This window comes from Babylonia areolata, chromosome 19 (assembly GCF_041734735.1).
Source record: "Babylonia areolata isolate BAREFJ2019XMU chromosome 19, ASM4173473v1, whole genome shotgun sequence".
Taxonomy (NCBI): domain Eukaryota; kingdom Metazoa; phylum Mollusca; class Gastropoda; order Neogastropoda; family Buccinidae; genus Babylonia; species Babylonia areolata.
The window spans coordinates 64,141,258-64,163,847 of NC_134894.1; the positions used below are offsets into that span (position 1 = coordinate 64,141,258).

A 22,590-nucleotide genomic window follows, 5' to 3' on the forward strand; every position below is an offset into this window, starting at 1 on the left:
CACACAACCACACACACACACACCATACACACACACACACACACACACACCATACACACACACACACCATACACACACACACACACAACCACACACACACACACACCATACACACACACACACACACACACACACACACACACACACACACAAGCCACCAGCAGCTGCAGACAAGATAAAGTGAAGAGACGTGTGACGCACCGTTCCCACCCACACACACCACTCATCACTCCTACTGGCCACCTGACCTGAAAAAGTTTCAAGCGTGTGGAAACTTTGGAATTTAAACCACACCACAGCCAAGCCTTCTGATAATGAATAATTGTGCCACCAAAGTGACTCAGCAGCAGTGCAGGGTCTCCTCTGCTGTGTGGCCTCCTGGCGACCTAACATCCATGGTTCCCTGTGGACTGCCAACGCTAGGATTGCAACAGACAGAACCAGGTGTGGCCGTGTGTGGGGGACTCTGAACAAGCGGCGTGGGAGTAATGCCACTGACACGGGCAGATGATGGGGCAGCAAAATATCAATAAATAAAAGATAATAAATAAATGACTAGATATGCATCCCTGACCCACTGGTTTCGTGAAAAAAATTTTCTCTCAAGACACATCTGTTCCATTCTTCCTACCAACTTACTGACATAGGTGCTTCTGGAACTTCTTATCATGTGTGTTTGTATGTGTGTTTGTTTGCATGTACTTGGAGCATACAACATGTTTATAAATACACACACACACACACACACACACACACACACACACACATACATACATGTATACATATGCATGCACTCACACACACACACACAAACACATACACACATACTCATGCATGCACGCTCATAAATCATCACATAGTGTGACATACACACAGTTATATTCATATTCCTTTCTTCCCTTTTTTTTTTTTTTTTTGGTCTGATATCAGTTACAATTAAAGACAAACTGAAGACAGAAACTCAATTTTAACAACTGCTAACAAAGGTGACAGAGATAAAGAAACTGCACAGCAACCACAATAATAGACAATAAACTGCCAACCCAAAGAATTCACATAATGCGTGATAAATAGAACCCATGACAACAGTGACTGTACCAACAAAACAGTCTGCAGAAAAACCAACGTCAATGGAAAGAAAGCCGTTGCTATGCAGATAAGGACTATTCCTTTTTACAGGCCCAGACAGACACAGCTGGCCCCCTTTCCCCTGGGACAGAAGCCAACCCAGTTTCACAGGAACAATTTTAAATGCTGTTCACACACACGGTGAGAAACTCCACACAATACAATGACCGGAGCTACAAACATGCCAGTCCCTGAACTTTCCTCTTTCAAAACTCTTCACGCCACAGAGAGACACGAAGACTCTGGGAGACAGACACACAGAGAGCCAGAGAAAGAGAGAGAGATATATATATATATAGAAAGACAGAGAGACAGAGAAAGAGACAGAGATACAGGGAGAGAGAGAAACACAGAGAGAGATACATAGACAGAGAGACAGAGAGATATATTCACAGAGACAGATAGACAGACAGAAACACTGGACAGTGACACCGCTGACATTTTCAATTTCGGTGGGTGACAGCTATTTCAGCTGTACCACCCCAACCCCCTGCCCCTCCCCCTCCTAACCCCCCCCCCCCCCTCATGCGCGAACCTCCTCTGCCTGGTGTGTTCACTGTGACAGGCCAAAATAAAACATCACACAGCAGGCCCCCCTGACTGACTGACTGACTGGTGTCCCTGCATTCCTCTCAACCCACTACGTCAGGACACACTGTTGCTTTATCATGAAGAGTTTGTATCAGATAGATGTCACTGTGGATCACTTTGTTTGACTTTGGAATGAAAACAGCCGCTAGCTTGGGCTGGGGCTGGGGGTGAGGGAGTAAATACAGGATAAATTAGCATTCCTTTTAGTTTGAATGTATGAATGATTGAGTAAATGAATAAATGAATGAATGAAGGAACATGTGCATGTGTGCTTACATGCATGTGTGGCTGCATGTGCATAAGTGTATGAATGTGTGCATGTATGCATGCATGTATGTGTTGTGTGTGTGTGTGTGTGTGTGTGTGTGTGTGTGTGTGTGTGTGTGTGTGTGTGATTAAAAAGGCATGCATGTCTGTCAAATAGCCTATATACATGCTTGAGTGTGTGAATATGCATGTGCATATGCATGTGTGTGTGTGTGTGTCTGTGTCTGTGAATTGTAATATACAGCATACTGCATGTATGCAAATGACACACAAAGATCATCATAATGTTCATTATATATATCTTTTCCTGGCTGGATTATATTCACCATATGCATATGATGAGCATCTGATCTGTTTGCATGGAACTCTTCCTCAACCTTATGATAAAACACATGACATGCTCTGCCTTCCAACTGCAAAAGAGTGTGATTATCTACACATTCAAACTAGGTCAAAACAAACAGAAGCAATGTTTATACAATACGCTCAGAACGGTTCGATGACTGTGAAGTCTATCGCTTCAGCTTTTGTGCACCTCAAGAATTCATGAGGTGTTCACTGCTGGCATGTTATAGTTGTGGCAGAGCTGAATGTTTTCTTCTTCTGTGTTCATGGGCTGTAACTCCTGCATTCACTCACGTGTGAGTTCACATGGATTTGTGGGCTTTAACATGCATGACCATTTTTACCTCGCCATGTAACTCCTGCATTCACTCACGTGTGAGTTCACATGGATTTGTGGGCTTTAACATGCATGACCATTTTTACCTCGCCATGTAACTCCTGCATTCACTCACGTGTGAGTTCACATGGATTTGTGGGCTTTAACATGCATGACCATTTTTACCTCGCCATGTAACTCCTGCATTCACTCACGTGTGAGTTCACATGGATTTGTGGGCTTTAACATGCATGACCATTTTTACCTCGCCATGTAACTCCTGCATTCACTCACGTGTGAGTTCACATGGATTTGTGGGCTTTAACATGCATGACCATTTTTACCTCGCCATGTAACTCCTGCATTCACTCACGTGTGAGTTCACATGGATTTGTGGGCTTTAACATGCATGACCATTTTTACCTCGCCATGTAACTCCTGCATTCACTCACGTGTGAGTTCACATGGATTTGTGGGCTTTAACATGCATGACCATTTTTACCTCGCCATGTAACTCCTGCATTCACTCACGTGTGAGTTCACATGGATTTGTGGGCTTTAACATGCATGACCATTTTTACCTCGCCATGTAACTCCTGCATTCACTCACGTGTGAGTTCACATGGATTTGTGGGCTTTAACATGCATGACCATTTTTACCTCGCCATGTAACTCCTGCATTCACTCACGTGTGAGTTCACATGGATTTGTGGGCTTTAACATGCATGACCATTTTTACCTCGCCATGTAACTCCTGCATTCACTCACGTGTGAGTTCACATGGATTTGTGGGCTTTAACATGCATGACCATTTTTACCTCGCCATGTAACTCCTGCATTCACTCACGTGTGAGTTCACATGGATTTGTGGGCTTTAACATGCATGACCATTTTTACCTCGCCATGTAACTCCTGCATTCACTCACGTGTGAGTTCACATGGATTTGTGGGCTTTAACATGCATGACCATTTTTACCTCGCCATGTAACTCCTGCATTCACTCACGTGTGAGTTCACATGGATTTGTGGGCTTTAACATGCATGACCATTTTTACCTCGCCATGTAACTCCTGCATTCACTCACGTGTGAGTTCACATGGATTTGTGGGCTTTAACATGCATGACCATTTTTACCTCGCCATGTAACTCCTGCATTCACTCACGTGTGAGTTCACATGGATTTGTGGGCTTTAACATGCATGACCATTTTTACCTCGCCATGTAACTCCTGCATTCACTCACGTGTGAGTTCACATGGATTTGTGGGCTTTAACATGCATGACCATTTTTACCTCGCCATGTAACTCCTGCATTCACTCACGTGTGAGTTCACATGGATTTGTGGGCTTTAACATGCATGACCATTTTTACCTCGCCATGTAACTCCTGCATTCACTCACGTGTGAGTTCACATGGATTTGTGGGCTTTAACATGCATGACCATTTTTACCTCGCCATGTAACTCCTGCATTCACTCACGTGTGAGTTCACATGGATTTGTGGGCTTTAACATGCATGACCATTTTTACCTCGCCATGTAACTCCTGCATTCACTCACGTGTGAGTTCACATGGATTTGTGGGCTTTAACATGCATGACCATTTTTACCTCGCCATGTAACTCCTGCATTCACTCACGTGGTGAGTTCACATGGATTTGTGGGCTTTAACATGCATGACCATTTTTACCTCGCCATGTAACTCCTGCATTCACTCACGTGTGAGTTCACATGGATTTGTGGGCTTTAACATGCATGACCATTTTTACCTCGCCATGTAACTCCTGCATTCACTCACGTGTGAGTTCACATGGATTTGTGGGCTTTAACATGCATGACCATTTTTACCTCGCCATGTAACTCCTGCATTCACTCACGTGTGAGTTCACATGGATTTGTGGGCTTTAACATGCATGACCATTTTTACCTCGCCATGTAACTCCTGCATTCACTCACGTGTGAGTTCACATGGATTTGTGGGCTTTAACATGCATGACCATTTTTACCTCGCCATGTACACAGCCAAAGTAAGAGTGACTAAATTTGTATGTGTATAAATCTGTTTTAGAAGCGTTTATATAAATTAATCTTACTACACAAAATGATGTAATAAACATCCTGGCTTAGGCATTTAGCCAGTCCGTACTGTATTAACTATTATTACAAGGTCTCAACCACTGAGATTTTGTTCTGTATTCAGACAGGATCAGTCGATCTTATGTTTGCATACGTACATCTTAACGACAAACTAGTACTGTAGCAGTATTAAAAGCAGTATATACATGGTCTGTGCAAATTTAAGCAAATGCAGAAACTGGAAATTAAAAGAATCAACTTTGCAATCAACAGATGTATTGAGTTTTGGGGGTTTTTTTCTCTAAAAAGAAACAACAAACAAAAACAAGTGTTCATCAACACTAAATAAAAATATGATGATGCATTTCATGATTGGTGATGAAAATTTGGCCGGAAGGAAAAAAAAAAGTTCAGTGTAAAACTGACAGATGTAATGTCAGGCATATTATTCTGAACCTCTGAATATAAATGACAATCAAGCAACTGACTGGTTTTTAAATCTTTGCACGACGCGAAAACTGTCACCAAGTTTGTCTCGCATATCTTAAAAAAAAAAAAAAAAAAAAAAAAAAAGGGGGGGGGGGGCCCGGGGGGGGAAGGAGGGAGTGGTTGTGGGGACTGTTAAACGGAAATTCCTGCACACTGCATAAACCGCACCTAGAAAATTACGCCATTCTGTACCACAGGTGTTCTGACCATTGAAAGATCAAACTCAAAACCTGTTGACAGATCTGTAGCAGACGAACTTTTCGCTTCCGTATAGACAGTAACTTGATCCATGTCAACAAACTTTTGTTATCTATGCCGCTTCCGGATTTATTCTTTGTGAAGAAAGCTTTCGTCTGACGATGAGTTTGCTTCAGTGCAAAGGACATGCATTAAACAAATATATGATAAACACAAAATGAACGGTCACTTACCAGATAAGAAGCTGCAGTTTAAAAATGTGAAGCCCGCTGTCAGTCCACAAGAACGTACGTTAGCTTACTGAGGCTCACAAGTCGTCATGCGCGCACCCCACGTTGCGCACGTAGTGTCAATGGCTGAGTCGTCGGTGTCTGAGTCAAAAACACAGTCTACAATGACAACCTTGACTGCCAATCTCAAAGTGAACGCTTTTATTAAGACAATTAAGGAAGTGTGTGTGTGTGTGTGTGTGTGTGTGTGTGTGTGTGTGTGTGTGTGTGTTTGTGTTTGTGTGTGTGTGTGTGTGTGTGTGTGTGTGTGTGTGCGCGCGCGTGCGCGCGTATATGTGTGTGTGTCTGCCAGGCTGAGTATGCGCGCTTGCCAGTGTGTGTCAGTTCACTAGATTAATTGATACAGTAATTTTTGCACTGGTGCGTGTGCCGGAATGTCAGTCTGTTCAGACATGATGATCAGGAATGCAGCTTCAGTAAATTACTGATTCCGGAACCTCTTCCCCACCCCCCTCCCCCACCCCGGCTCCCAGTCCTCCAGTCATTCTGCCAATCATCCCCCCCCACCCCACCCCCCCTCTCCCGCATTAGTCCGAGTCGGCCGCGAGTATGCCGGTTCCGGCAGCGGCACTGTCCGACAGGCGGGCGTTCCGACGGCGTCAGTCTCATATGTAATGTAGCTTAATGCTCTACAGCTAGAACTGAGGACGACAGTGCGTCATGCTGGCACCACGGGTTATAGGTTCAGTACTGAGGTTTTTGTTGTCAGTTTGCTTGCTTGCTTCACTTTCCTCACCCGGGCCCACCAAGGCAATACGATACAGCATCCCTCCCACCGTTTAAAAATAAATTTTAAAAGAATGAATGAAATAAATGAATAACAACTCGGAATACTGAAAACAACACGTCAAGTTGATTAGCTAATTGATCGCTACTCAGCTCACGGTTACTCGAGAAGCAGAAGAGCTTACAGTTGAAGGGCCAAACAATTTGTGCAGGTGGAAGGCATCACTGAGTCGTGAACGAGAGGTTCGACTGACGCAATCTCCGGCTGTTCGATGGCAACAAAACTGACATGCACCGACTCCAAGTTAGGATCAGGATCCGGCCCGGGCCGCGCCGCTGGGGCCAACTCGGCCATCGTCAGTCGCCGGCAAGGGAACTTGGGAGAGCGCATAGTAGAAAAAAAAGATAAATATGTATGACACTGGCGACACAGTCTGTATCACTGAAGTCCACACTGGCAATCTAACACTGATATTATGCATCTAAACTGAAGTGGACCGACACGGGTACTCATGATGTTCGTCCACTGCCATTCCGGTCCAGTCAGTGCGGAACAGAAGGCTACCGACAAAGTTCGTACTATAACACACACACACACACACACACACACACACACACACACACACACACACACACACACACAAAGTGACAGGGGGTACGTACGAACGTACGCGCATATGTTTTCTAACATCCAGAACATTACTTACACTCTGCACACAAACTCGATCGTGCATGTCTCCCAGTTTCAAACAATACGAGTGGTCTGTGTAGACGGTACTTATAAAAAGAATGCCGAGCCTGTGTGACGAGAAAAGAAAGGGGAGACCCTTGTCCACCCAAAACAACGTGGAGGCGTGTGCTTCCGCGACGCAGAATGATGCCCACGGTGATGAAAAAACAGATGAGTCATCAAGATAACATGCCGGTATGTAGACCTTCTCCGGAAAACGGGCCCGACCCACATGGATCCACGCGGACATGAGTTCAACAAAGACCCCATATACAGTATACTGACCCTTTGATTTCTGTTATGTTGAAGTATTGGGGGATCGAGTTTGTCATTATTATCATAAAGCACATTCTAATACTCAATTATCTTCTCTCCCTTTTTTTTAATAATTTTTTTAAAATCTTTTTTCATGTCACACTGCTACTAGTATGTCATGCCATATCAACCATGACATATCACATGCTGTTTACTTAATTCAAATATGTCCAATGATTTTCACGTGGGATTATGTCCTAGCTGTTACTTTCAGTATCCCGAAGTCTGGGACCATCTAAACGAAAATTTCCATTGAAATGCGTGCATGTGAAAAGAATAGTTTGCTCAGCGTGTCATGATCCATGTGTCAAGGGGGCCGAGAGGTGGGGGCAGGGTAAATACGGAATGAGCTGCTTTGTGATTGGCTCAGACAAAATGAACGCATCATTGCTGGCGGTTTTGTGGATCTGCTAAGATGGCTGCACATATAGTGATCCGATCAAATCTATAATTATAAAAAGTAAGTAAAGTTACCCAAAAAACAGAAGCTAAAGTTACAATATAGTTAATGGTAATACCGTTCCAACTTTGTACGAAAAATTTCCATCAGGATATAGGCCCCTGAATTTAGGATTCTAAAATAGTTATTTATCGATATACATCCTGGTGGAAAGAGAATATTTAGATCTAAACGTTCATAAAACGAAAGAAACTATGATTTCAGAAAAATAAAATCATCCCCATCCTTGTCCTGTTTTATCAATTATATAAACTGTGTAGGTGTAAACAGTGTCTGACTAAGGCGGTGCATGTCTGTGACTGTAACTGATCATACACTTCAGTTTATGCCTGATACATTTTTGCAGAAACTCAGAAACATCCCAGTTCATTTTGAAGTACATATCAAGGATTCCATAGCTAGATGTATAAGCTTTAGTGAATATGAATATTTTAACTTTAGCATTTAACTGCTAGTATGAAGTCTGTTTTACTGTAAAGAATGAAATTAACAAAGTTCGTAAATGCATGCTGCAAGATTCTGCGAGACAGAGAAGCTTATGAGTGAATTTGAACAATGTGTCAGAGTACAACAGAAAGTCATACATGCATTTCAAGCGACAGCAGCCAAACTCTTGCCAATCATTATCAACTTCTGCCTTCACACAGATGCTTCTGTGTTGCCAATTTAAACATTCCATTTTTTATACCTGTTTGTTCTTGTGGTTTCGTTTGTGTATGTCTACATCAGATCGGCGAGAGACAGATTCAGAGATTTTTCCCTGTACTGTGTATAGCATGTAATTAACCTTCGCTGGCTGTTGCTTTTGACTACACACGGAAGCTCATATGGGTCGTCCACAACCCATACCTTTAAAGAGACAAAAACCTGAATATTCCTCCAAAGGTTGTGTGGGTCATGCATGACCCATACTTTGTAAAGAGACAAAAACCTGTATATTCCTTCAAAGCTTAAAAACAAAATGTAGAAAAGGAAAACATATCCTAACAACTGATTACACACACATGCGCTCGCACACGCACACAAACTCACACAAACACATACATAAAGAAGAAACACATGCTCACGTATTCACACACATGCACATACACACACACACACACAACTGATCACACACACAAACGCATAACACCACATGCACATACATACAAACCCCACTTATGCACACAGAACGAACGAAGTTTTTTTTTATTGAAGGAAGTGGAATAAGCATACATGTGCTTTTTTTCATCCAGCCCTCAGGGCAAATGGAAAATGAAAATGAATCAAAACATCCACAAAGTAGCAAAGAGATGAAGAAATAAGGACATGACATTCACACACACATTTAAACATGCACATCTATATAATCCTGATACAAACATCATATTATGAAGGAAAAAGATCAATCCCCCCCCCCCCCTCCAAAAAAACAAAAGTATTCAGCCCCTCCCAAGGCCCCCCCCCCCCCCCCCCCCCCCCCAAAAAAAAAAAAGTATGCAGGACACTGATTGTGGTTGTATATCATTAAGTAGTGCGATAGCAGTTAGACATACAATTAAACTATATATGCGTATTCAATAAGATAAAGTCAAGTAGGATTGTTGACATATTTGTCCCTAAGGTGTGTATGGTAATGTTTTTTGAATTCTTGAATGCTTTTTTGAACATTAAAATTGGATGAAATATTGTTCCATAAACAGCTTCCTGAATAAATTAGACTGGATTTAAACAGATCTACTCTTGGAATGGGGATCTTAATCTTGTTGGTCTGACGGGCTAGCGTGGTGGGAAATCAATCTCTCAAAGATGGAGCATAATTGGACATGATTTTTAAAATAAAAAGTGCTTTGTTGTATTCAAGTTTAAGCTTTAGGGGGAAAATATTCAAATGTCTGTAGTCATCAGCAGTCAGTGATGAAGATTTCAGAAGGATTAATTTAAGAGATCGTCTATGCAGACTTAATAAAGGTTTTAGTATATTATCGCTAGCTGAATCCCAGAGAGTTGATGCATAGTTAATATGTGATTCAATATAAGCAAAACAGATTAATTTTTGACAGTGCAAATCAAGAAAATGCTTAATTCTGGAAAGCTGATAAATCTTTTTGGATAGAGTTTTGCATGGTGACAGAATATGACTGGGCCAAGATAAGTTGTTATCAATGGTGACTCCAAGAATTTTATGATTATCAACTTCTTCTATTGGATGACCATTAATGGAAAAGGGTGGAAGGTTGTGTGGAAAGTTTTGGCGTTTCTGTCTGGTGGTGAGTATGAGACATTTCGTTTGTTTTGGATGGAGACGCATGTGATAGATAGAGAGAGAGACTGAGACAGAGAGAGAGAGAGAGAGAGAGACTAATAAGACAGAGAGAGACAGACAGACAGACAGCGAGAGAGAGAGAGAGAGAGAGATGACTCATAGCATCCTATACATGCACAATCAAAGATATTCAGTCACACAGGTACATGCTGTTAGAGAAAGGGATGGAAGGGGGTTATAGCTGAAGACAGGCGAAAGGGACGGGGAGGGGGGTTGGGGGGGGGGGGGGGGGGGTTAATGGGAGAGTAGTGGGGTAGTGAGGCTATTGAAAGTAAAACTTATTTATTTTCCTTCACCAATTGCATATTAAACCTTATGAAATCACTATTAAAAAGGTATGGGTGTGCATGACCCACACGAGCATTCGAGGGGTGACCACGTTTTTTCCTCTTTAAAAAGCATGAGTCATACATGACCCACACAAGCGTCCGTGTGTAGTTAAAACGCCACCTTTAATTACTCATAAACTAATTACTAATTAATGAATTTTTTTCATTTTTTGGCAAAAGTTGGCCTTTTAGGTGTAGGAAGCATTTCTGAAATTTTGTAGAAAAATATTAAGAATTGGCTGAGATATTTGCATTTTTTTACCCATCTGCGTCGTGTACGACCCACGATAGTCAGTGAAGATTAAGTGGTGCATGTTGAAGATTGATATAGTCCCTATCCCTAAACTATAGGGGGGGCCAGGGGGCGGGAGGGGGGGGGGAGCAAGCAAGCGAGAGAGAGAGAGAGAGAGGGATTAAAAAAAAGAGTAAAAGAATGGTAGAGAATGTGCTGATCCCCAACACCCCCCACCCTTCCTCCACCCCCCACAATTTTTAAACAATCCTGTGAACACACACACACACACACACACACACACGAGTGTGTGTGTGTGTATGTGTATAGACATACATACACACACGCGCGTGCGCGCACACACACACACATATATATATATGTGTGTGTGTGTGTGTGTGTATATATGTAGTTTTGAGAGAGAGAGAGAAACCATAACATACATATATGTGTGCAGCACATGCACACAATTACATGCACAGGTGTTCACACACGCACACACTCACAAAGATTTTGCAACATTTTAATATTTCCCTTTTAACTGCTAATATAAATTTTGCATGGAAATAGTATTGACAGACTTAATGACAAACAAGTCTTAAAATATTTTTATTGATTGTAAAATGGACGGAAGGAGTGAGCTTACCTGGACAGAAAAGATACAAAGTTCTTATCGAATAATAATGATAATAAAGGTTCTGATATATCATGTCCAAAAAAAAGAAGAAGAAAAAAACCCAATCATTCTGATGATCTGTAGAGTAATTCTGCTATCAAAAATGATTGATTAGAGTTGGAGAAAACACACACACACACACACACACACACCCACCACACACACACACACACACACACACACACACACACACACACACATTGAAGGGGTGTGGGTAGAGAAAAAAAGATGAAAATCAACATTGAAATGAACAAAAACAAACCAAAAATAAACAGAGAAATAATTGTCAAGTAAAGAAGATAAAAACAGTATCAATCTATGTGATTTTTCCTGGAACATTTTGATAATGCATCACTGGTAGTGAAAATAATAACAGCTGAAGTCCATGCAAATAAAAACAGCATATATTATTTGATATTTATTTGAATATCTTGAGCTCAGCAACCTGGCAACGACAGACAATGAAGTAAAAAATAATATAACTGTTACATTTTTTTTTCATACTGTAAAAAGACAAGATCACAAAAGAAGTTCTGAACATTTGGCATTATTTACAAGAAACCCAAATCACAAGCCGACATGGACGTCAATTTTTTCCAAAAAAGAAAAAAAAATCTGAATATAAAGGAGATCATTGTAGGGAAGGAAGGAGTGTGAGATACTAATCACAGAGAGGTAGTCATCATATCATTTCCCATCAGTCAAATAACACCCAGTCTCTAACACGCAATAATAGATTGACTGAAGAATTCACAACAATGTTTGTAAAGGAATACCTAGTCCATTCACTTAAGAAGGCCTTTTTAGGTCATAAGATTTAAAAAAAAAACAACTGCAACAGAACTTTGGTAGGAAAAACCAAAGAGCTAAATAATAAAAGCAGCGAAGCAGTTCTTCACTGAGTGACTACAAGTACAAGTGGTCAGACTATCTCCCTTGAGTGAAGAACCAAAATGATAAAAAAATTTTGCAATGTATCCACCATGTTCAATACCTCCAAGCACAAGAAAAATAGTATCATCATTGTTGATACATAAAGTCTGAAATAACAACATTAAAAAAAAGAAAGAACACATGTATTAAATAACTGGCCCCACCCCCCAAAAAAAAGAAAGAAAAAAAGTACTCATGAGAACAGTTTGAGAATGGCTAATTAAACTGAAAAAAATATAAAATAAGGTCTTTCAAATCATTTTTTTGTTTGTTTGTTTTTTTGATAACACTGATAAAAAGCATGGAATAAGATCTTTCAAAGTGTATCCACAAATTTCCTTGAAATACTCACTGAAAGAAAAAAAAATTATGCAGATTTGGATTTTCTAAATTGACTGGAAACTTCTACAGTGAAAAGCCAAGTTTGATTACCTGAAGTTCACAGATCCAACAGCAACGAAGTCATGTTTCCTTATGAGAAATCATGTTCTAACAAAACAAAAAGTTCCTGAGAGTTGTAGATATACACACAAATATAGTGCCAAAAAGCTTTTTTGATTGATTACAAAAACAAGTACAGAAATGCTGTTTTGTTTACCCAGTGGAGTTAAATGACCTATCGGCAAACATACTAAAGGTGAATCTGTCTTGGGTCTTCATTGATTGACAGTTATATAATGTTCAAGGGGGTGAATCCTGGGTGCGTTGTTTACATCCCCAGGTTTAATACTCCTTGTTCAACAGCTTCCCATCTGACACCCCAATAAAACATAACCACAAACATCCTTTTAAAAACAGACAGAAAGACATGGTTCAGTTTCCATCAGCTGTAAAAGCAGTGTTTTGTGAAGTCAGTTTCCATCAGCTGTAAAAGCAGTGTTTTGTGAGGTTAGTTTCCATCAGCTGTAACAGCAATGTTTTGTGAGGTCAGTTTCCATCAGCTCTGAAAGACTTACTTCCCTTTGACCAACAAATGTTGCTGATCTGTCATTGTATATGTTCATGAACTGAAGATCATGTACACTCCACAAAGACTAAGCTAAACAATATTACCCGAGTTAAATCATGTTCATTTCCTGCCAGATGTTACAGATGAATGTAAAGAAAATAACTGACTGATCAGCCAAACTAGGTAGCAGTCAGTGTAGCATACACAGCATGATCTTTGAAACTTTGCACCCAGTACCACTATCAGCGAAACCCTTGCCATCATCCTTTTGTCGAACGGAGGCACCAAGGCAGAGTCCATTACATGTTGGATTTCTGATGTTGTGTTCACCACTGACAAGGATTCATACCTTTCGACACTGTGTTGTGTCCTTTGGAAAGGCAGGTAACTCACATTTTCCTCGCTCCTCCTAGGTGTGAATGGATACGTGACTTCAGTTGGGGAAGATTAAAAGTGCCAGAAGAAAAGATTTGGGCCCACTGGCTTGACTTCAAAGAAAAGGATGATACTGAGTAATAAATATGGCTTGATTTGAAAAAAGAGGATTGATTTGGACTCGAAGTAATAACTTCATTGAATGATTTACACCTGAGCCTTTAACAGGAAAGAAAGCAACATTTGTACTGGCAAGGTTTTCAGCAGTTTCATTCTGTTCCATTGAATTTGGAGTAGAACCATGGTACGATTTGTTTGAAGTTTGTACAAAGGAGTTACTTTGAAGAGATGGCGTGTGTCACCTCTCCTAAAAATTATGGGCCAATCATTTTCAAAATATGGTTTTATATTCTCTTGTGGATTGTAGTTTGTATGTATCTCATATGCACAGATCAGAAAATATGTGTATTCACTCCATAAACTGAGCATATTGTTGGAATATCACATTGAAAGCACACACACACACACACACACACACACACACACACACACACACAATTAATTTCCTTTCATCATGTGCTGAAATTGCTTCAAGAAATCTCTCTCAAAATATTTAAAATGATACTGAAACTAAGTAGGTCCTGAGCAGAAGTTAACAAATTTGATTTGTATTATCTTTTTTTTTCTTTCTTTAAAATTTTTTTTATTATCTATCATACTTCACATATGAAATGATTTCTAAGTGGTCATCAGTTTTAAAAAGAAAAAAGTAATGACCTTTAAAAAAAAAAAAAAAAAAAAGGAAAAAAAAAAGTGGGGGGTGGGGAGGGGTTTGGGGGGGCAAGAAAAGCAAGTCCTGTAATTCTTGTAGTGTCATGAATGAGCCAATTTTGGTGCAACAGAGCATTTTAGCAGCTTGAAACAGTGTAAATGTTTACCACACCAATCACAAATCACACAAAAAGCAGTCAGCTTTTTCACTTTGTTTCAAGACAGAAGGAAGACAACAACAACAACAACAACAACAACAACAAAACAACCAACCTGACAACACTGCACAATGGACAGGAACACCATCTGCAGAGACCCAGGCTTTGACACACAGCCCACAGACCTGGAGGAACCTGGTGAACACTTCTTCTGTGCGGCCCCGATGACTCTTTATGGAGTGAAGGAAGAAGAAGAAGAAGCCTGTTCAGATGAACTGGTTGATGATGAACTCGTCACAGTGTGAAGGAAGAAGAAAAAGACTTTGTTCAGATGAACTGGTTGATGATGAACTCGTCACAGTGTGAAGGAAGAAGAAGACTGTTCAGATGAACTGGTTGACGATGAACTCTTCACAGTGTGAAGGAAGAAGAAAAAGACTTTGTTCAGATGAACTGGTTGATGATGAACTCGTCACAGTGTGAAGGAAGAAAAAGACTTTGTTCAGATGAACTGGTTGACGATGAACTCTTCACAGTGTGAAGGAAGAAGAAAAAGACTTTGTTCAGATGAACTGGTTGACGATGAACTCTTCACAGTGTGAAGGAAGAAGAAAAAGACTTTGTTCAGATGAACTGGTTGACGATGAACTCTTCACAGTGTGAAGGAAGAAGAAGACTTTGTTCAGATAAACTGATTGACGATGAACTCTTGTGATGATATACATGCTGACAGGCTACTTGAAATCAGTGATTCCATGACTGGTAAAAATGAATAGTAGAATTACAATGTCCACTGCAAAAATCAGCTCACAGGTATATATCAGAGTCAACCATGGTCAAATCAGATATTGTCAATTAACAAAGATATCACAGTATAAAAGTATGAACACACACACACAAATACAAAAAACAAGAAATGTTTGATTTCAGTAGTTCATAATTAAAAGATTGTTGTTTTTAATGAACACACACTCACACAAACAAAAAGCAACAAGAGATTTTTGATTTAAGAATGTCATAATACATGGAGGTTTTTTAAGAACACACACAATCATACACACACAAAAGCAACAAGAAATATTTCATTTCAGTTCATAATATAAGGAGGTTTGTTCTGTTCCAACACACACTCACACACAAACAAAAGCAACAAACAAACAAAAAAATGCTTGATTTAAGAACCCAACAATATATGTTTGTTTCCCCATACTCCATATGCCATTTGTGCAAAATTTACAGCTCCCAGAGACATTGCGAATACTTTCTTGTGCCTGCCCTCCTTCTCACTGCAGTACACAGGCACGTGACGATGTTTCCTTCTTGGCCTTGCCTCCACCTTTGGCGGGGGCAGGGGCGGCAGTGGGTTTGCGGACGGCAGGGGAATCAGCAAAGTGTTTGTACAGCGAGGCCTCGATGTCACCAATCTGCCACAGTATGGTCAGTCAGTCAGTCAGAAATACTGTTTAATCCACATGGAAATGAACCTGTGTGATCACAGGCACACACACACAGACAAACAACACACACACACACACACACACACACACACACGAGTGCGCGATTTCCATCCACACAAAACGAGCAATGCACACATTACATTCATTAGTTCATTCATCATTCATTCATTTACTGAAATTGAACAACAAAGTTACCGGTATTGACGTCACTCCCTTTGCCTTTGCTTGGTCAATGAGGCCATAGATCTTCCCCTGGTGACAAAAAAGCAACATTTGTTTTAGACACAAAGCTGACAAAAACAGAAGATGAAAACATCGCCAAAGTATTAGCATCACTATCACTACCACACCTACTACTACAACTATTACCACCATCATTACTAACACCACTATTACAACTGATGATTATGATGATGATATCACGAAAACAAGAGCAAAAAGATGATACCATGAACCACCACTACCACCATCACCAAGACAACTACATCTTGTGATGATGATGATGATGACAATAACAAAGAAGGGACGACACTTGGGATGACGCCCAGTTTATACAACACGGAAATAGTTCATATTAACAACAACAAAAAAGAGGAAATTATCTAAATCCTGGTCACGGTGACTAGTAAGTAAAGAGTAGAGATTTTTCCAATCTCCCAGGTCAACATATGTGCAGACCTATTTGTGCCTGAACCCCCTTCGTGTGTTTATGCGAGCAGAAGATCAAATACACGTGTTAAAGATCCCGTTATCCATGTCAGTGTTTGGTGGGTTATGTAAACAAGAACATACCCAGCATGCAACTCCCCCAGAAACAGCACCTAACGACCTGCATGGTGAGGATGAAAACAGTCATACCTGTAAAAGTCCACTCGTGTATATGACTGAACATGGGAGTCCTCTCAGGTATATGACTGAACATTGGAGTTCTCTCATGTATATGACTGAACATGGAGTCCTCTCATGTATATGACTGAACATTGGAGTTCTCTCATATATATGACTGAACATTGGAGTCCTCTCATGTATATGACTGAACATGGAGTCCTCTCATGTATATGACTGAACATGGAGTTCTCTCATGTATATGACTGAACATGGGAGTTCTCTCATATATATGACTGAACATTGGAGTCCTCTCATGTATATGATTGAACATGGGAGTCCTCTCATGTATATGACTGAACATGGGAGTTCTCTCATGTATATGACTGAACATTGGAGTCCTCTCATGTATATGATTGAACATGGGAGTCCTCTCATGTATATGACTGAACATGGGAGTCCTCTCATGTATATGACTGAACATGGAGTCCTCTCATGTATATGATTGAACATGGGAGTCTCATGTATATGATTGAACATGGGAGTCCTCTCATGTATATGATTGAACATGGGAGTCTCATGTATATGATTGAACATTGGAGTCCTCTCATCTATATGATTGAACATGGAGTTCTCTCATGTATATGACTGAACATTGGAGTTCTCTCATGTATATGACTGAACATGGGAGTCCTCTCATGTATATGATTGAACATGGGAGTCCTCTCAGGTATATGACTGAACATGGGAGTTCTCTCATGTATATGACTGAACATGGAGTCCTCTCATGTATATGATTGAACATGGGAGTTCTCTCATGTATATGACTGAACATGGAGTCCTCTCATGTATATGATTGAACATGGAGTCCTCTCATGTATATGATTGAACATGGGAGTTCTCTCATGTATATGACTGAACATGGAGTCCTCTCATGTATATGATTGAACATGGAGTCCTCTCATGTATATGATTGAACATGGGAGCTGCAGCCATGAAGAAAGAAGGAGATCCACTTTTCATTATTGTGTTGCTGACTTTTTTCTCAATTTTCAACTATTTCTGTTTTTTGTTTCTCATTTTAGTTTATCAGTTGACCTCACTTGCATCCAGCTTATTTCATCATGTTTGTCATAATGTCAAATTTGAATAAAACCATTGTAAAACAGAATAAAACCATTGTGAAACAGAATAAAACCACTGTAAAACAGAATAAAACCATTGTAAAACAGCCACTGTAAAACAGAATAAAACCATTGTAAAACAGAATAAAACCACTGTAAAACAGAACAAAAAATGTTCCCCACCAGTGCTTCACTGTTGTTCCCTGACGCTGGCTGAGAGGCCGCCCCTCCGGCACTGCTCTTTGGCTGTGGTTTGACCGAGTCCCCGCCCTGAGATACAAAGCAAAGCATGGCACACAATGCTCCAGACATCACTGATACACAATGCTCCAGACATCACTGATACACAATGCTGCTCCAGACATCACTGACACACAATACTCCAGACATCACTGATACACAATGCTCCAGACATCACTGACACACAATGCTCCAGACATCACTGATACACAATACTGCTCCAGACATCACTGACACAATGCTCCAGACATCACTGATACACAATGCTCCAGACATCACTGACACACAATACTCCAGACATCACTGACACACAATGCTGCTCCAGACATCACTGACACACAATGCTCCAGACATCACTGATACACAATGCTCCAGACATCACTGATACACAATACTGCTCCAGACATCACTGACACACAATGCTCCAGACATCACTGACACACAATGCTGCTCCAGACATCACTGACACACAATGCTCCAGACATCACTGACACACAATGCTGCTCCAGACATCACTGACACACAATGCTCCAGACATCACTGACACACAATGCTGCTCCAGACATCACTGACACACAATGCTCCAGACATCACTGATACACAATGCTCCAGACATCACTGACACACAATGCTGCTCCACACATCACTGATACACAATGCTCCAGACATCACTGATACACAATGCTCCAGACATCACTGACACACAATGCTGCTCCAGACATCACTGACACACAATGCTCCAGACATCACTGACACACAATGCTGCTCCAGACATCACTGACACACAATGCTCCAGACATCACTGATACACAATGCTCCAGACATCACTGACACACAATGCTCCAGACATCACTGACACACAATGCTCCAGACATCACTGACACACAATGCTCCAGACATCACTGACACACAATGCTCTAGACATCACTGACACACAATGCTGCTCCAGACATCACTGACACACAATGCTCCAGACATCACTGACACACAATGCTGCTCCAGACATCACTGACACACAATGCTCCAGACATCACTGACACACAATGCTCCAGACATCACTGATACACAATGCTGCTCCACACATCACTGATACACAATGCTGCTCCAGACATCACTGATACACAATGCTCCAGACATCACTGATACACAATGCTGCTCCAGACATCACTGACACACAATGCTCCAGACATCACTGACACACAATGCTCCAGACATCACTGACACACAATGCTGCTCCAGACATCACTGACACACAATGCTGCTCCAGACATCACTGACACACAATGCTCCAGACATCACTGACACACAATGCTGCTCCAGACATCACTGACACACAATGCTCCAGACATCACTGACACACAATGCTCCAGACATCACTGACACACAATGCTGCTCCAGACATCACTGACACACAATGCTCCAGACATCACTGACACACAATGCTCCAGACATCACTGACACACAATGCTGCTCCAGACATCACTGACACACAATGCTCCAGACATCACTGACACACAATGCTCCAGACATCACTGACACACAATGCTGCTCCAGACATCACTGATACACAATGCTCCAGACATCACTGATACACAATGCTCCAGACAATGCTCCAGACATCACTGATACACAATGCTCCAGACATCATGCTCCAGACATCACTGATACACAATGCTGCTCCAGACAATGCTCCAGACATCACTGACACACAATGCTGCTCCAGACAATACTCCAGACATCACTGACACACAATGCTCCAGACATCACTGACACACAATGCTGCTCCAGACAATACTCCAGACATCACTGACACACAATGCTCCAGACATCACTGACACACAATGCTCCAGACATCACTGACACACAATGCTGCTCCAGACAATACTCCAGACATCACTGATACACAATGCTCCAGACATCATGCTCCAGACATCACTGATACACAATACTCCATACATCACTGATACACAATACTCCATATGTCACTTTGGTACAAAACACAAGATAATTCACATGATATTCAAGCCATAGAAAATCTAATCAAATTATGGCCCTTGGCGCCTCACACTTAGGTCATCTCAAGGCTATCACCACATTCACTTTTAGCATCTATTTCAAGACAAGGATAAAGAAAAGTACGATAAAAAAATAATCATCAAGCCATAGAAAGAAAAAAAAAATGATACTAATAAGATTGATAATATAATGATAACATGAATGACATAGAAAATAAACACTTTTTTTTTCAAATAATAACAATAATAATAACTTTTTCAGCTCATAAGAAACAACAAAAACACAATATTCAGGAAGAAAAATATAATCATTTCTAATCCAAATCAAACTATGATGCTCAAAGCCTCACTGACCATGAAGGTCATCCCAAGGCTGCCACAATCATTTCTAATTCCAAGCATATTTAAATCACTTGTCTCAAGTAGTATTACATCCATTAATCTCATGGAGGAAAACCCGTGTTAATTTCTGAACATTCTGCATTGATAATTCCCTTTTAACACTTTTTCATGAAACAGATTGGCGCTTTTCTACAAACTGTCACTCAATCAGCTGATCAATCTATCAGTCAGTTAGTAAACCAATCAATCAATCAATCAAAATCAGTGAACCAATCAATCCCTGAAATGTTTTTCTTTCTCCAATCACTGACACTCACCCTCTCCATTTTACATTTTCTACTCCATCTTTTCCACAATCTCTCTCTCTCTCTCTCTCGCTCTCTCTCTCTCTCTCTCTCTCACTCTCTCTCCCCCTTCCTCAGTCCCCCCCACCCCCACCCCCACCCCACCTCAACCGTCCCCTTTTCAGTTGAATACTTCTTCCCCTGCCATTGATTGTCAGAAGTGATGTTTTCTAAGTAATAATAATAATCGTCATCATGATAAAAATAAGAATAATTATAATAATAACAATAATATCATTTATTTTCAGTCTAATGTCATCATCTTAGATGAACAGACTATAAATATATACATGAAAAAAGTCACTCAAATAACCAGTAATCAAAAACTTATGTTGTTGTTGTTGAATAGATGAAATATATTTAGAACCATTAAAACCCACGTATTTTTCCAGTCCAGACTTTGACACTCACCTTGCCAGCAGCGGCACCAGCAGCGGCACCAGCAGCACCAGATGCCTTGTCCAGGTTTGACCGCTCTCGAGACATGAGGTCCTTGGTGGTCAGCTTGTTCTTGTCGGCGCCAGACTTGAACCCCTCCTCCTTCTGTCTGCCCCACACCTCCACCACCAGCGACTCTCCGTTCAGGTAGTTCAGCAACTGTGGATCAGTGTTGTGTGATAGTCAGGTAGTTCAGCAACTGTGGATCAGTGTTGTGTGATAGTCATTCAGGTAGTTCAGCAACTGTGGATCAGTGTTGTGTGATAGTCATTCAGGTAGTTCAGCAACTGTGGATCAGTGTTGTGTGATAGTCAGGTAGTTCAGCAACTGTGGATCAGTGTTGTGTGATAGTCAGGTAGTTCAGCAACTGTGGATCAGTGTTGTGTGATAGTCAGGTAGTTCAGCAACTGTGGATCAGTGTTGTGTGATAGTCAGTCAGGTAGTTCAGCAACTGTGGATCAGTGTTGTGTGATAGTCAGTCAGGAAGTTCAGCAACTGTGGATCAGTGTTGTGTGATAGTCATTCAGGTAGTTCAGCAACTGTGGATCAGTGTTGTGTGATAGTCAGGTAGTTCAGCAACTGTGAATCAATGTTGTGTGATAGTCAGGTAGTTCAGCAACTGTGGATCAGTGTTGTGTGATAGTCAGTCAGGTAGTTCAGCAACTGTGGATCAGTGTTGTGTGATAGTCAGTCAGGTAGTTCAGCAACTGTGGATCAATGTTGTGTGATAGTCATTCAGGTAGTTCAGCAACTGTGGATCAGTGTTGTGTGATAGTCAGGTAGTTCAGCAACTGTGGATCAGTGTTGTGTGATAGTCAGTCAGGTAGTTCAGCAACTGTGAATCAGTGTTGTGTGATAGTCAGGTAGTTCAGCAACTGTGGATCAGTGTTGTGTGATAGTCAGTCAGGTAGTTCAGCAACTGTGGATCAGTGTTGTGTGATAGTCAGGTAGTTCAGCAACTGTGGATCAGTGTTGTGTGATAGTCAGGTAGTTCAGCAACTGTGGATCAGTGTTGTGTGATAGTCATTCAGGTAGTTCAGCAACTGTGGATCAATGTTGTGTGATAGTCATTCAGGTAGTTCAGCAACTGTGGATCAATGTTGTGTGATAGTCAGGTAGTTCAGCAACTGTGGATCAGTGTTGTGTGA

General features: G+C 41.0%; 2 protein-coding genes across 2 annotated transcripts in view; both read right to left on the reverse strand.

The window, feature by feature from the left end:
• Window positions 1-5,767, reverse strand: part of LOC143293941 (uncharacterized) — a 50,606-nt gene extending 44,839 nt beyond the window's left edge. Inside the window, exon 1 of the mRNA XM_076605334.1 lies at window positions 5,642-5,767. The gene's annotated coding sequence lies outside the window, so the exon portion shown is untranslated. The remainder of the gene's footprint in view (window positions 1-5,641) is intronic.
• Window positions 5,768-11,593: 5,826 nt separating this feature from the next.
• Window positions 11,594-22,590, reverse strand: part of LOC143294242 (kinesin-like protein KIF28) — a 60,870-nt gene continuing 49,873 nt past the window's right edge. The window contains exons 20-23 of the mRNA XM_076605673.1: window positions 21,416-21,601; window positions 18,247-18,333; window positions 16,310-16,366; window positions 11,594-16,081 (exon numbers count right to left, since the gene is read on the reverse strand). Coding sequence (XP_076461788.1) covers window positions 15,941-16,081; window positions 16,310-16,366; window positions 18,247-18,333; window positions 21,416-21,601 — 471 coding nt within the window. The 3' untranslated portion in view covers window positions 11,594-15,940. The remainder of the gene's footprint in view (window positions 16,082-16,309; window positions 16,367-18,246; window positions 18,334-21,415; window positions 21,602-22,590) is intronic.